The sequence below is a fragment of the Argiope bruennichi genome, chromosome 11, assembly GCF_947563725.1.
Source record: "Argiope bruennichi chromosome 11, qqArgBrue1.1, whole genome shotgun sequence".
Classification (NCBI taxonomy): Eukaryota; Metazoa; Arthropoda; class Arachnida; order Araneae; family Araneidae; genus Argiope; species Argiope bruennichi.
In genome coordinates, this window is record NC_079161.1 from 5,377,314 (window position 1) to 5,393,751 (window position 16,438).

General features: G+C 26.4%; 1 protein-coding gene across 1 annotated transcript in view; it reads right to left on the bottom strand.

Annotated features, from left to right (window-relative positions):
* The window catches only part of LOC129957301 (calcium-binding mitochondrial carrier protein Aralar1-like), a 51,427-nt gene that overhangs the window by 19,570 nt on the left and 15,419 nt on the right, over positions 1–16,438 (bottom strand). The window contains exons 11-15 of the mRNA XM_056069565.1: positions 12,765–12,840; positions 8,161–8,369; positions 5,449–5,529; positions 3,946–4,089; positions 2,500–2,638 (exon numbers count right to left, since the gene is read on the bottom strand). Coding sequence (XP_055925540.1) covers positions 2,500–2,638; positions 3,946–4,089; positions 5,449–5,529; positions 8,161–8,369; positions 12,765–12,840 — 649 coding nt within the window. The remainder of the gene's footprint in view (positions 1–2,499; positions 2,639–3,945; positions 4,090–5,448; positions 5,530–8,160; positions 8,370–12,764; positions 12,841–16,438) is intronic.

Below are 16,438 nucleotides of genomic sequence, written 5' to 3' on the forward strand. Positions count from 1 at the left end.
TTAAACATTTCAGAAAAATATGGTGACCATTAATTATAATTAAAATAAATTGTGAATAAAATACCAGAATAAAACAAACTTAATTTTTTTAAAAAATTTTGTTTGAATAATTGAAAAATTAGGAACTGGTCAAGAAAAATATGTGAATTTTTGAGTAAATATACAGTATCACATATTTATTCTAATATTTTTTTTTTCCGTCCTTAAAAAATGACATGCTTAATTTCATTCAAATATATTTCATTAGTACTTGTTCATACAATTTTAATCTTAAAATTAGAGATTTGGTTTTTAATTTACATATAAGCTTGTAGGAATGCTATAAGCATTTTTGTAAAATTAAGAGACATTAAAATTATATTTCCAGTGATGTAAGAAAATTGAGCTTTTCTTGTTCCAGTGTGATTGGAAAGAGAGCAAGGAATTTAAGATTCCAGATTTTGTAATATTTATTTGGCTGAATATTTAACCAATACTAGATTTTAAAGCCCTGTGAGCCCCCCCCCCCGTTTCGCTCATGTTCATGTAGCAGTCTAAATGTTCGTTATTCTCAGCCAAAATTGGAATTTCAGGGCATATAATCATGAAGATAATAGAAAAGTGTTTAAGCCATATATTTTATAATCATACATGTATTTTATAGAAATTTTGTTAGTATATGTACTGAAAATTATATTTACAATAAGGAAGTAAAATGTAAAGCTGGAAAAGCAGCGAAAAATTTCCATGTATAAGATAACACAGCAAACAAGGGAAAAAAAAAAACCCTGTTAAAACAGAAAAATGAGTGAAACAAAAATTCAAAAAAATCTGTTTCATTTAAAATTCACCATCCATCAATCTTGTTATGCTATTACTAATACAATGCTAAGAAAGTTGAAAAGTTGATCATTGAATTGCTTCTCATTTTTGAAGTTAAATCTTCATGGCAATTACTTCAAAGATAAAAGCAAAAAATCAGATTAGATTTTAGATACTATATTTTCTTAATACAAGTTCACACAGTTTTAATCAAATGTTAAGATGACTAACAGTCATTAAACCTTAGCTGCAATCTAATTTGGCATATCTAGCTAGAAAATATCTATGAAAGCAATATTTTTATTATAAGTTTAACAGAAAAAAGAATATGAGGATAAAAATACAAAAATTCAGTTTAAATTTCATGATAATAGAAGCATTTTTAGAAATTGTGCTTTGAAAACATTTGAAAAATTAATATTAAACAAGCTGATGAATAATAATAAAACTGATATCACAAAATAAAAAAAGCTAATATTTCAAATTTCCAAATAATGTAAAAATAATTTCAATGTGATAATATATTCTGAAGTTACTGTGGAAAAAGTTAATTGAAAAATGTAATTAGTAGACATTTCAATTAAAATTTAAAAAAGTCCTTTATTAGCAAGCACCTATTCTGAAAAAGACTAATAAATAAATTATAAAATTTTCATCCCAGTAGTTTCGGAGATTTTATGATGAGTCAATGGCATCTTGCCCTGCATGCACACAGATGCATATCCTAATTTATCAGCAAATCCCATTCTTTTATTTAATTATTTCTAACACAAACTCTAAAAAGATTGAAGTTTTTGTAATTCTCACACTGCAAGTAAAGGAATAAAAATCTCTAATGGACATGGCATTTCTTCCACATATATCTAAGATTCACTTTCATAAACTGATGCAAGTCAAAAAAATCCCTATAAGAATCTCTTATAAAAAAAAGCGCTCCATAAAAAACTTCTGGGATTTTTCTCTTGTGACCTGGTGCGAATAGATATGTTCCATTTCTATTTTCCAAGTATCTATTATGCCTTCCCACAGAAAAATAAATTGAATTTAAATTACCAGTTTGTTTACTTGTCGGCCACTCATTTGCAAACTATGTTTATATACATATACAGAAACAGAGAGAGCTCATGTTAAAAATAGCTCCAATTAGGAGTTGAAACTCACTTTTTAACCTACAATTTCTAGGCAATTGTTCTAATACAAAAATTAAAGGTAATAGGTATAGGTGAAAGGTAGGGAGGTATGATAAGGTGCTATTTCATATAATTAGATTTATTTTTTTATCTTTAACCATCAAGAAATTAAGGGAAATAAAAATTCCTTCCTCCCATTATTTCTACTCCTTCTAAGCTGAATGAGCCATCTACAAAGTCAGCTTGGATCTTAATTCTCGTAACAACATATCCCATATCTTTTAAAAATACAATTAAAATTACAATAGCTATTGAAATCACAAGATGAAATGGGCAGAGGATTACACACGCACACACACACACACACATATATATATATATATTCTTTAGGATGAAGGTTGGTTTTGGGTTATAGGGCCATGATTAGTGAAGATATTTTCCTGATTTCTACCGACAACTTCCAAAGCTCTACAAAATAGGATTGTGCTTTACATGCATTTAGTTTTTATTCATTAATGCAGCATAATTTTAAGAAATGTTGGCTCAACAAAAGGAAGAAATATCTTACCAGCTATGCAAGCCGATAGCAATAGGGAACCAGCACCATTGTGACCATCCACATCAGCAAATGCAAGTTTTGTATGAGCATAAACAGGAAAATAGATAGCAGAGAATGGAATATCACGAAGGAAACAGGCTCTGGCACCCTGAAATATATTTAAATGTATACAGAATTGAAGGAAATAAAAATAATTAATTTCTTCCACTAAGACTTTTTTAAGCAAACACATTATTATTGAAACTGAAATAGGCAGTACTGGTTAAAACTTTTTATTTACTTCTATTTTTTCATTTTCAACTGAAAAGACATAACCAGAGTTTCTATCTATATTTGGATCTGTCCTTCTATACTATATGATTTTTTTTCCTACTATTATTCAGTTATATAAAGGAATTAGTTAATAATAAAATGTTAACTAATGATGAATTAAGATAAATTTTAATAAATATCTTTGGTTTAAAATTTTAATAAAATGTTGCAAATTAAATTGTCTTAAAATTATTTTTGCTTACTAATATAAAAATCTCTAGCAAAAGCACATAAAGAACAAATTTAAATAAATATGTACACAACATGTAGTCTAAGAAGTTCTTCTACATTAAAGTGAAATTAAACATCCATAATTTTTAATACAATAATAAAACCAGAAATTGTATTATAAACTGTTTTATTGTATGATAGTGCTCACAGTTACAGAAAATTTCACTGATATTATTTTATCAAACCTTTTAGGTTCAAAATCGGAAGAGTAATTCAAAAATAATTTTTACAGCTGTAATTTATTAAAAAAAAAATTAATTCCAAACATTATATATTTCTATTTCACTTCAAAAATCACAATGCTCCTGAATGCTTTGCAAATTGATGAATAATACAGTTACAGAAACAAAGATTTAAGCGCAGTCAAATGCACAGTAAGAACATTATTATTAAGTGTATTATGTCAGTCAAAGCTCACTTGGCTGGAGGGTTACAAGAATAATTACTTAAGATTATTAATTGAAATAATCAACACCTTTACCATGAATTACATTTGAATTTTCCTCATCAATAATTAGCCTATAATTTTTAGCTGATTTTATATTTTTTTAAACTCAAACTAAAAAAATACAGCTCCTGTCAACATTAATCTATCTGCCACAATTACCAAAATATGGAGTTAAAATATGAAAAAGATGCTATATTTTTTATTTTCATCATTAAATAACCATTTATTTTTTACAATACATGTTTTTGAAAATCATATGATTGGTAAACTCAATCACTTATGTAAAATATTTACATAAAAGAACTTCAAAATTGCTATGCCTTTTTTAATTATGACTAAATATTATAATCATAACAGCAATTATTGAAGAATATTATTTTATTATACAAGACGAATTGGAATTTTAAATCACATTTAAAAAATGATCATCCGACGTAAGCTTAATCACATACAAAAGAACATACCTTGTACAAACCTGTCAAGCCTAAATCTCTAATAACAGTCAAGGCACGAACTTTACGACCAGCAGCAGCAATTTCTCCTGCAACCTGCAGGCGGATTTTTACAATTTCTAAAGGGTTGGTGAACATTACTTGAGATGCTCCAGCCTATTAAAATCAAGAATGAATAAAGTTGAAATTACGGAAGCAAGGCTTACACAGATTAAAAACAAGGAAATTTATTTGAAATTTTAAAATATTTAACATATATGCTTGTAACTTTTAACACAATACTCTAGAAATATTAGTTTGAGCACTTTATATATTTATTTTGAACATTTTAAAATTATCAAATGAAGAATAGGTTTTCAAAAACAAAACTTTCATAAATATCAGAAATGGCTAATTTAGTACTTTTGATAAAGACAAAATAAATGGGCACTTTTTTTTTCTTTTGTCGTACATTGAAGTACAATTTTTTTAACAACACAATTTTTAACATAGTTCTCTCTGTATTAGCAATAAAGTTTTGAAAAAAAAATTAACATAAGAGCATATGAAACTATTTCCTGTTTCAAAGAGAGAAATACTCAGAATACTAAAAAGTAAAATAGTAATAAAATAAATGATGCTAAACAGAGTTTTAAAAAGGGTGCCTAGAGATACAAAAATTAACATAGATACGTTTTTTAATCTACAGTCAATGATTTATTCTAAAATCATTCATTAATTTGATTTTGTTCACAAATATTAACTATCTTTGGCAACCAGATTGCTTATCAACACTGACTGGGTACAAATTTATTAATTAAAACTGTATGGATATTAGATTTTTATTTTAATTTTTTAATGTTGTTTTAACTGAAAATCAAAATACATTTCCCATAGTTTCAAAAGGGTGGCCATCATTTCAGCTGTTTGAATTTCTATGACTTTTTCAGATTTTTTTTAAAGATATTTATCAGACTTTTTTGGTTATACATAACATTCGTGACAAATGACTCAAACATTCAACAAACAAGTTATAACATTCAAAATGACGTTACTTGTCTTCTTTTCTTTATTTATTGTGCAATATCAAGAATGCCACTCAAAACCGGAAAAAAAAATTTCGCTGTGTTTTTCCAGTATGTATATTTAAGAAACTATTTATATTATCATCTATATTATCAACTGTAGTTAATTTTTCCAAAATATTTTACTTGCCTTATAATTGTTATTTATCTGACTTTCAGCTTTTATTTCTTATCTTTTAAAAGTAAAAGTTAATTAAGCTCAAAATTTGAATTTGAAATCACTTCATTGCATACATGGCTCCATTCTACATTATTAATAAAATTTTGAATTTTTTAATTAATGAAATTTTTTAAACATTTATAAAATACAATTATTTATTATTATACATTTTAACTTTGTTGATGTAACTGGACCATTATGAGTAATAATTGGAAACTGGTCGCCAGAACAACTAGTCCTTAATAAAGAATTATATCAGAATGGACAGAAAAGAATAGAATTTGCACTTACACATCCACCAGCTAAAATCTCACCCCATAAAGGAATTTCTCCTTTAGCATTGGTCATTTTATCTCTCACAAGGTCATTCATCTACAGCAAAGAAATAAAAGAAAATTAAATTCAAATTATGATAAAGTCAATACATAGAACATAACAGTTACTGCATCTATGAGAATACAAACAAATGTTTGAAATAAAAGATAAAAAATATTCTTTTGTTTCTGGTAGCTTTATGCATTTAGGATTTTTAAAATAATTCCTTAATAAATCATACAATCTGAACTTCTAGCTATACACACCCTCCCTCTGATGTAAAGAAACAAATGTGAAAACTTCAGGCAGTATGGATAAATGAAAGGAGAATAGCTAAACATTTGAGATTCAATGAAAAAAAAAAATCCACAAGCGTAATGAGAAAATTTGTAAAGGTAATAAAATGTTTTGCTTTTATGCCTATCTTTTTTGCCCCCTTCTTAATCTCTGCCTATACTGCTAATTTTAAAACTGCAAGTATTATTCTACTGCTATTTATGATTTTAAAAAAAATCAAATTTCTTTAAAGAAATTTATCATTGAAAAAGTTTGAAATTTTATCATTGTAATTGTTAGAGATAAATTGCTATTGCACATTATTCTTCAGTGCATATTTATTTACAGAAGATTTATTAATCACTGAATTATTCATCGCCAGTAGTAAATTTATAGTCACCACTAGTGATTGCAATACCGGACCAAAATTTCAATACCGGTATTCGGTATTTTTTAGATCTTAATACCGGGATACCGGTTTTAATACCAGTATTAGAAATTTTAGAAAAAGAAAGAAAACACAGGTGTTTCTTTGATTTATTTGCCAGTTTTATTAGAGAGTGTAAATATCACAAAAAATATGTAACTTGTAAATTATAACAGTATATAAAGAATCACAAAAAAGTAAAGGAACATCTTATTTATTTAAATCACAAAAAAGTGTAATTATCACTATTCAGTCTGTGGTACTATGACGAATTTTTGAAATGTGATCTTAAAAAACATAATGCATCCATTGTACTGTCATTAAGCCTGAAAAGTAATTTTGTGTAAAAATTACCAGCTGTCGAAAACGCTCTTTCGGCATCTAAGCTAGTTGGTGGTACTGTTAGCAATGAGCGAAATACTTTTTGTAAGTATTTACCTCTAAATCCCTCATCTTCAAATAAATCAATTTCTCATCGGATGGTTTTGGATATATCTGATTTCTGTATTGTATTTTGGTTCGTTGAAATTTTTTTATTTATCGCAAATTCTAATTTTTGTTCAAGAGACAATTCCTTTTCACTATCGACATTAGTGTCATCATAATCTTCGATAACTGAACCGGGAGATAGGTTTGTGGGTAAAAAATTTTAAGAAAATTTACTCTAAACTTAATCAGATTTGAAATGGTTATTTTCTTCTCTTCTTTTTCATTTTCATTTTTAAAATCATTATAATTATGTAAATACCTTCAGACATTTTCTATTTCGTTATTCCTTTCTTCTGTGCGATTTTTCAATGTAATATATAATTCTTCAGATAGTGATGTGTGCTGTTCTTTCAGTGACTGCAACATGAAATTTATTGTTGCATTAGCTGTTAATAAATTAGAATCTCTCCGACATAATATCTCAATAGTCAGTTTTATTGGAAGTAGAGCTGATATAGCTCTGGATATTAAGTCGAATTCACTATCGGAAAAATTAATTTACAGGTTTAAGTCGATTATTGTTTTTTGGATTGGATTTCTCAGCTTCAAAAATCGTTCCATCATTAGGAGTAAACTGTTCCAACGTGTTTTATAATCTAGTATTAACATATATTCTGTTTTATTTTCAGTTAGTATATATTTTAGTAATATACAATTTTTTATAGGGAAACGTTTAAATATCTTAACAATTTTTTGAACTTTATAAATTATAGGAAGCAATTCTTGATGGTTAATATTTCATCCTCATTAGCAATATCTTCTTCAAAAATTACATTGTCATTGTCAATATCATTCTCACTCTTACTCTGTTCAAAGTTGGAATCCGAAGTTTCTATATCCACAGTATTTGGATTCTTCTGTTCTTTATTTTTTTTGGTATAATACATCTATTATTCCTAATTGGTATAATACATCTATTATATTATTAGATTATTATTATATTGGTATAATACATCTATTATTATTGGTATAATACATCGATTCCAACTTTCAAACTTTTTCATAACTGTTGCTCCATCAGTCATTATGGATACAATATCTTCTTACGGGGATAATCCATGTTTCGCTAATTTAGATTTAAGCAATTAATTAAGCCATTAATCAGCTAATTAATTTTGCCCGTTAGGGAGACATAAAAACAAAAACGTATACTATTTTGCTATGTTCGTGATCCCTGAATATATAGTGGAGATAATTTAAAAAATTTTTAGTAAATACCGAAAAACCGGTATTTAAACTTGTGAATACCGGTATTACAAAATTGTACAAATGGCTCAAAATACCAGTATTCGGTATCCCGGTATTGCAATCCCTAGTCACCACAATACAATCACTAGGGGTTCAAATATCAGCAAGTCATTTTTTTTTATTTTTTAAATAAAACAGAGAAAAGAAGGAAAATAAGGATTCAATCCACAGGAAATGAAAGTGAGGAAATAATTTTAAATAGAAAAAATTATAGTGGTTAACAACAATAACCATAAACTAATACTTACTGTTAACTTGATAGCTTTCTCTGGACACACTCCAACAAGTTGTGGAATAAGCCCACGGTACAAACCAGTGAAACCTTCATGTCGAATGACTTTTTTTGCACAATCAAAACTATTACGATACATCAATTCTCCAATGTACGAACCAGTACGCTGATTCTGCATTCTGGTTTTTACTAAATCAATTGGATAGACTACTGTAGCACCAGCAGCTAAATTAAAAAAAGAAAAGAAAATGAACATCAACAAAAGTATTTAAAGATATTTTAAGCTGGTTTCTAGGAATGTTACATTTTAAAAATAAATATGTATTAAGAAAAAAGTTACAAAATCTTCATGAATAATACATTTTAAATTAATAAATGATCAAATTTTAAATTAATAAATGAAAATCACATTTAAATTAATATTAATTAACAAATGAAAAGGAAAAGACATTTTTTAAATTAAATAATTCAGGAACATTTCAAATGCAATATTTTAATTAAAATTCACAAGAAAAAAAACTGTTAAAAATTTCAGACCTTATGCATACAAAAAAGAATATTTTATTCATACTTGCATAAGCATGAAATCTTAATCATGCTTACACAATTCTAATAATGATTATTGCAAAAATTTTTTGTAACTAACATCAAAATAGAACCTACTTGTTGCCAATAAACAACAAAATAAAAGGTCAATATCAATAAAAAAGGTATGGTTAAAATTTGAATTATGAAAAAATTTCAAATTTCAAGAAACATTGACACATGCTTAAGCTAAAAAACATCAATAATTATGTTTAATTAGAGTTATCACCTACAAAAATCAGAGAAATTTTTCAGAGGATGCATAAATATAAAATATCTTTTAGCTTTAGTTCAAAAATGCAACATTATACCACCAACAAATTTAGATATGACAAAAGTTGGTACAAATATATAATCTTTCAGAAAGAAAATAATTTCCAATATGATATGATATAAAGCAGAACATTAAAAAAAAACTTTTAATTATTAATGCTGAATAGGATTAAAATATTTCTTTCGAACACAAGATAAAATAAAGAACATACCCATTTCTTTAGGTTTATCATTACAAAAAGAGTAAAAACTAATAATGTTTACACTTATTAATTTTTTATGTTTAACAATACATAACTTAATCTTTCTGCTTCTCATAAATAACATTAACGGAACCTCAATTTTAAGTAAAATTCCTTTTCCCTTTCTGTAAGAAAATATATCTGACTCTAACATTTGCACTTTAAATACATTTTAATCAATGTACTTTTTATTAATAATTTGAAAACATTAAAATTTTAACTGACTTTTTGGCTTACAATTTAAATGGTACCTATCTCATATCTGAATAAAAATTATACATTTGTAATGATATAACACCCAAACTGTAATGATAAACAAAATTCATTTCATGAATGGTTAATTTATAAATAAACCAGAATAATAATAATAAAAAAAAACAATAAATATTGAAAGTAACAGCAAATAAGTTTATCATAGGACAAGTATGACAAAATATAAAAACAAAACAAACAAAAGCAAAAAGGACATTTCCCCCCCTTTTTTTGTTGTATGAACAGCATTTCTGAACTTTAAGTATAATTATAGAAATTTCCAAACTTCTAAATAAAATCTAATTTTTTTTAAACAGCATATTTCATCCATTGTCATTTTTAAAAGAATTTCTAAGAAAAGAATGTTTTTCCAGAAAGCAATACAGAAATAAGACACAATTTGCCATTTATTCTGTATTCAAAAGCTTTCGATTTCACAAAATATCAGTACATTAAACATACAAATATTTTAAAAACATTGTCGTGAGAAGGAAAAAATAACAAACACTTTTAGAGAAATGAAAAATATAAAATAACAAAAGTCAGTTTTTAATTCAAATCTAAATAAATAAATAAAAAACACTTTTCTAAAAACTATAATAAACTTTTAATTCTTCACAAAATTAAACCAATTTTTATTCATTAAAGTTTGCGGATATTAACATAAAGCAGTACGAAAGCTTTTGAAAAAGAACAACAACAACACCCTAAATCGTTTGAGATTACATAAAACACGTTGAGATTAAGAACAACTTACAGATTTTGACAAATGCTTACATTAAAATCGTTTACAGGGATACAAGCATACTTGAAAACTCAGATTTCTGCTACAAGTTCAAAGTCCACCGCATTTCTAAAATTCAAGTAAAAATACCTAATGCAAACGTCTTAATAGGTAATAATTGATTAAATAAGTAAAACTATTTAAGAGTTATACAGGATATAAAAATATTTTTTTACATGCAAAACAACTGATACTGGATAATTTTACAGTTCAGGAAACTTACAAATCTAAATTTTCAGTACATTTTGGACAACAATTTATTTTTCTCTTTTTATATATTATAGCTGTACTTTTAACATTTTCAAAATATTAATTTGCTTCAAACTTATAATTTTTTGCAATATAGTTTGTATTTACAATTTCCATTCAACTTTATTCGGAGTTTTATAACATTTGTATTCATTTCAATATAAATTTATTTTAAAATGAAAAGATAAGGCAACATTTATTTTACTTCTCCATTCTGAAAACATTACATTCAAAGGTTCTTCATTACAAGAAATCTCCAAATCACATTGATTAATAAGAAAATCACAAAAATTGTTACTTTAAAAAAAATAACATGTACAATCTTAAATTAATGAGAAGTCAGAATGATACAAAGGATACCTCATTTGATAATAATACCTCGTTTGACAAGGGATACCTCATAAGATTTATATCTCAAATAATTAAGTAACTATTTACGTTTTCCATTATTTTGAATGGTTTGTTTGGATTTTATATTTATAAATTTCTATTTTATAAAGTTGTATTGTGATATAAGCTTTTTCTCTCATATGTGAAGAGCATGTTGGCATTTTATCAGCAACTGTTTTCAATAATATAATTTAATATTATAAGAAATATTTTGAAAATTAAATTTATGAGTATATTCAAAATGCACCCAAAACTTTTCAATAAATGCTGTTCATTTTTAATAGCACTTTTAGCATGTGACTTTAACTTGTTTTCTCACTTGATAAACACTAAAAAAAATGTGCAGCATAATAAAAACCCTCAGATATATATAAAAAAAATTCCAACATTCACTGAATATGAAAAAACATAGTGAAGAATAAACAACTAACGTTTCAGCTTTTAAAATACTATTTTCTTAAGGTAATAGATGTTTACATTAATAATAAAAATAATGGCAAATTATGCTTTTAAAAACAAGTTAAATATTAATTTTAAAAAAAAACTAACAATTTTTTAACTGCCTGACTGAATTGCAAGATAAACTGATTTGATAATTGTACATCCGAAACTGCATAAAATCTTTACTTAAAAATTAAATAAATTTGTTTTCAGAATACAGAATATTATCTTTCTACTAATATAATTCGAAGCATTGTATCAAATTTATTTTAAATCTTACAAATTCCACCTTAACTCCTAATATGATCTTTTTAAATTTTAATAAAAATTTGAATTAATTAATTTAAATAAAATTGTCATATTTTTTTTTAATATTTTGTGTATAATACCAAAATACAAAACATATTTAAAAATGAAGAAAGCAATCGATCCAATCATATTAGTTTAGCCATTTTCATTTGAAGTTAAACTGATTTTATACAGGAAGAATTTTAAAGGCCTTTTTTTTTTTTTTTTCAGAAACTATTGTCGATTGTTGCTGAAAATTCTGTCAACATTCAATTTAATGTAACTGACCAACTTTGAAACATGATCCGATACACCAAACAGTGAAAAATTTTTATTTGTTATTGAAGCCTCATTTTGGATGTACGTTATTTCATAATTGGTTTCTGTTTGATGTTCTCCACAATTGAAAAATTCACTTTAAAATTATCATTATCAGTCACTGCTTTGAATCTAATTTTTATGCATTAAAAAAAAAAAAACAGACACCAGAACTGGTTATTTATAAATCCCGCAGTTCCATTGTATTAACTGCTTTTATTTATTATTTAAAAATTTAAATTGATACATTAATAATATTTTCCTAATATTAATATGAATATTTGAGTTTACACCAAAGATTTAAGGTAGAAAATATATTTAAAAACAAAGGGATACGCAATAAGATTATAATATGATTTAAACATTTAAATTTTTACTTATAATAAAACTTTGTCCCTAAATATCTTTTATGCAATTTCATTGATACAATCCATTTTTTCTATATGCAATTTGTGGAAAAGTTATATGACTTAATTTAAAATGTAGTAAAAACTTTTAATGTGACATTAATATAATATTGCAAATTTCATATAAACTACCTATCATATCCAAACATTAGGAATTTATAAAATATGCTTCAACAAGTCCAAAATGTGAGATATTAATGGGAGAAAAAAAACAGTTTCCTAAAAAGTAAAATTACACATATCTAATAATTCCTCTTTATAAATTCATATAGAATTTTATATTATTCCTTAAATAATAAACTGAAACATAATGCTGCTCTTATAATTAAATAAAAATTTTGATCTAAGATGGAAGAACATTGATACCAGCTTAAATAAAATTCAATCTTACCTCCAGCAATGGAACCTAGAACAAATCTATATACACTCTCTAAAATCTGAATTCCAACACCTCTTTCTGCTGGACTCTAAAGAAAAAGAAAGGGGAAAATTTAAATATGCAAAGAAAGTCATTTTACAATTTCCATCATCACTGAAATTAATAAATTTTATAATAGAAAATTTGTGACAAATTTCAAAATAAGAATTTTATTTAATAATATTTTCAATTTTTTCATATTTTACATATCTAGCTTAAATCTGTATTCCAGGAATACACATATGACTGCAATATTTTTGAAATTGAACTTGTGTTATAACTACATCTCACCTATTCACAAACAACACAACTATTTAACCATATAAAAAAAACGATTAATAATTTTAGCTTGACTAACTTAACTTACTGACATTCTTTTTTCAATTGTAGTAAATTACAAATAATTCAAAATAAAATGAGCATTAATATCCCTGTTTAAATCCTTCTTGTAGCTTGAACTTGAACTAAAACGGAACGAAATCGGTTTTATTTTCCGACACTAATTTTGACATTTCCGGACTTGCCATTTTACCTTCTCCTTCATTCCTTTAGATACAAAGTTTAATATTATTTATGACTTTTTTGAGTTGACACGCAATTTTATTTCCTTTTACTGGCACGGCTAATATGTGTCTATTTTTCCATATTACTTAGGCCTATTATTTAATTACAAGGCAAGAAGAACGCAACAAATGGATATTGCGGGACTTCTCGGACCTTTTCAGAACGATCGGGATTGATTTTTTTTTTTTTTAATCCGTCCAATTCGTATTAAATGCGGATTTGGGGCAACTCATTGTTTTTAAAAAATTCTCTAATCTACTCTGAATAAGCTCACAATTTCTCAAATAATAAACAAATCATTCCATAAATGTACGTACGAGTGACTAAATACCACCGCGATGCGTCCGCCGATTAAACGTTGCTATTCCCACCAGTGAAATATATTCTAATCTTTCACACGCACATGCCCATTAGCTGCAATTTGGGAATAGTATGGAAAAAGAATAACTGTCTCACAAATCGAAACGGGGTTGATTTATACAGAAAAAAGGGCGGAGAGAGTAGAAAAGATGCGAGTTTCAGCATTACACAATTGCGAATGGTATTGTTCGGTTTTTGAAGCGATGACTACGATATTTTGTTCTTTCAATCGTTAGAGATCGGTAATTTTTATATGGGAAAAAATAATTAAGAAACTTAAAATTCCCTACATTTTTTAAGTTTATTATTATTATTAAATCGATTTTTAAATTCCTTGTGTTTTTCCGGTTTTTCAGGTTTTCCCGGTGGCGTGGCAGCCTTGTATACGTCCAAACTTAATGTAACTTCTCTAAATTTCTCAAACATTTCTTGAGCAATAAATACTTTAAAGATACTGAATTCCAATATCTTGAGGAGAATTTATTAGTTGATTCGCATTAACATGATACGATATAATTTATTTGACATTTTTGTGAAATGCTGTTCAAAGCATCTCAGAATATTGCAAATTTTTTTTTGTTTAAAGATTTCTTAAGCGATCATTGAAACAATGGAGCTTATCCATACCAAATAATGCATAACATTTTTGTAGGACATAACATATATTTTTTGGCTATTTCACCATCAATTAACAAATGTGAAAATAATACTGATATACCATAGATTGCATTAAAGAACAAATGTGATGCAACATTTTAATTCCCAAAAAGTTCAGAAAATCAAACCAAGTCTACCTATAGACAAGTCATAGTCAACCACGGATGATAACGCATACTGAGTTGTAGAAGCTGCATACCCTCTTCCCTGTCCTTTATGATGATTGATGTTGTTTCATTTTAGGAGCAATGACTATGATCTTTTATTCTTACAATAATTATAGAAATAGACAAGTTTAGAATAAAAAGGAGGGAAAAAAAAAAAAAAAAAAGAACTAAGAAACTTAAAATTTTCAAATTTCCCTGCATTTTCCCTTTTCTTAGGATGATTTTGAAATTCCCTATACTTTCCCAATGATGTGGGAACCCTGTTAATTGCTATCAGTCTTAATGGCTTAAGGATTTTTAAACTTTTAATTCTGACAGACATGCAATTATACTATTTTAGAACCTTTATATAGTTATGCTCATTATATCATGCATTTTCCTATTTATACTTATTTTAATACAAGCATGAGTTGTAATTTTAAATAAAAAGTTATTAAATTACACATAACTAATAATATGTTTGCTGAAATGAGGCATGCTCATAAAAGAAAAAGATAAAAATTAAAATCATTCAGCACTAAAATTTAGCGTGCATTGCAGAATATATTTCATGATTTAGATGATATTTCAGAGGATCATTCAATAAAAAGTTTCCAATTCAATAAAAAATTGAACAGAGAATGAGCAAAACTAAGTTAATTTAAAAATAAAATTATATATATATATATTTTACAGGAACAACGACAATATTTGAAAATGAGTAAATGCTTTTTATTATTGCTTACTTCAAAAGCTTAACCTTATATAAATTGACATAAAAAAAGAAGAAAATGCAGCTCTAATAGAAATCTATTTAGAATGAAAAAAGAAATTGAATTTTCATACTTTGATCATAAACCATGGTTGCTACATAAATTCCCTGTATGCAAATGCAATAAAAAAGAAAATACACAAACAGCAATCATGTGCTAGTTATAACAGAATAACAATACTCCATAGTTTTAATGAGTAAAAACCAGATTCTTCAATAAAAGTGGATTTAAACAAGATGCGGTTTTTAAAACCGTAACATTTTTGGACATGAGTTCATATATTTTTTGTAGTATTCTTCAGAAATATAAACCATTGCTAAAAGGCTCCCCCCCCAGTTCCAGCAGCCTCATTAGTAATCAAGTAACTTGTAGTCATTACTCCAAAATCAGAATTTTTTTCTCAGCCTTAGATTCTTAGTATATCAAGCTCGATCAAAAATAAGTCTGTACGGTTTCTTTGATTATGCTTCTTTTGACAATGTTTTTCATTAACTGTTTCACAAAAATGAAAAGAGTTTCCTCTAAGAAAGGCACCAGTGTTTCAGAAGTCTGCATTTTTTTAAAAAATGGCTGAAGAATATTAGTGATATAAAAGAAGCTAATTTTACTGAAAATCAATTTATCCCGACAAGCATTTATAATTTAATCATTCATGTGTGTTGCTTGTTACTCGTTTGTTCTCTAAAATCCAATTTTTCTGAGGAAAAAATGTTTTTTTCATGTTTTGCAAAATATTTTTGGTTATGGAATGGTTCATGAAAACTTATGTGGTTTTAATATCTTCCTCCCCCCCCCTCTCATTCTAAATCTGAAAAATAATTTATTGAATGCTTTGTCAAAAATTAGACTACATATATTAAGATTGGCCAGACATTTAAATAAAATACTCTTAAAGTATGGAGCATCTCTAAATAAAATTAAGAAAGGATATTTTGTTGGTCTACAGAACTCTTTTGTTAATCTTGCAGCAAGGGAACTTTGCTCAGAAATAGTCTGCAATCCTTTCAAACTTATGCAAATATTTTCCGAATATTTTAACGACCATATGAACTTTATGAAGATATAATGATTGTGTAATAGTATTATCTTTTACTGTTGGGTCAATTGAAGATTTCTTGGTAATTGGGGTACTAATCTTGCTTCCCCC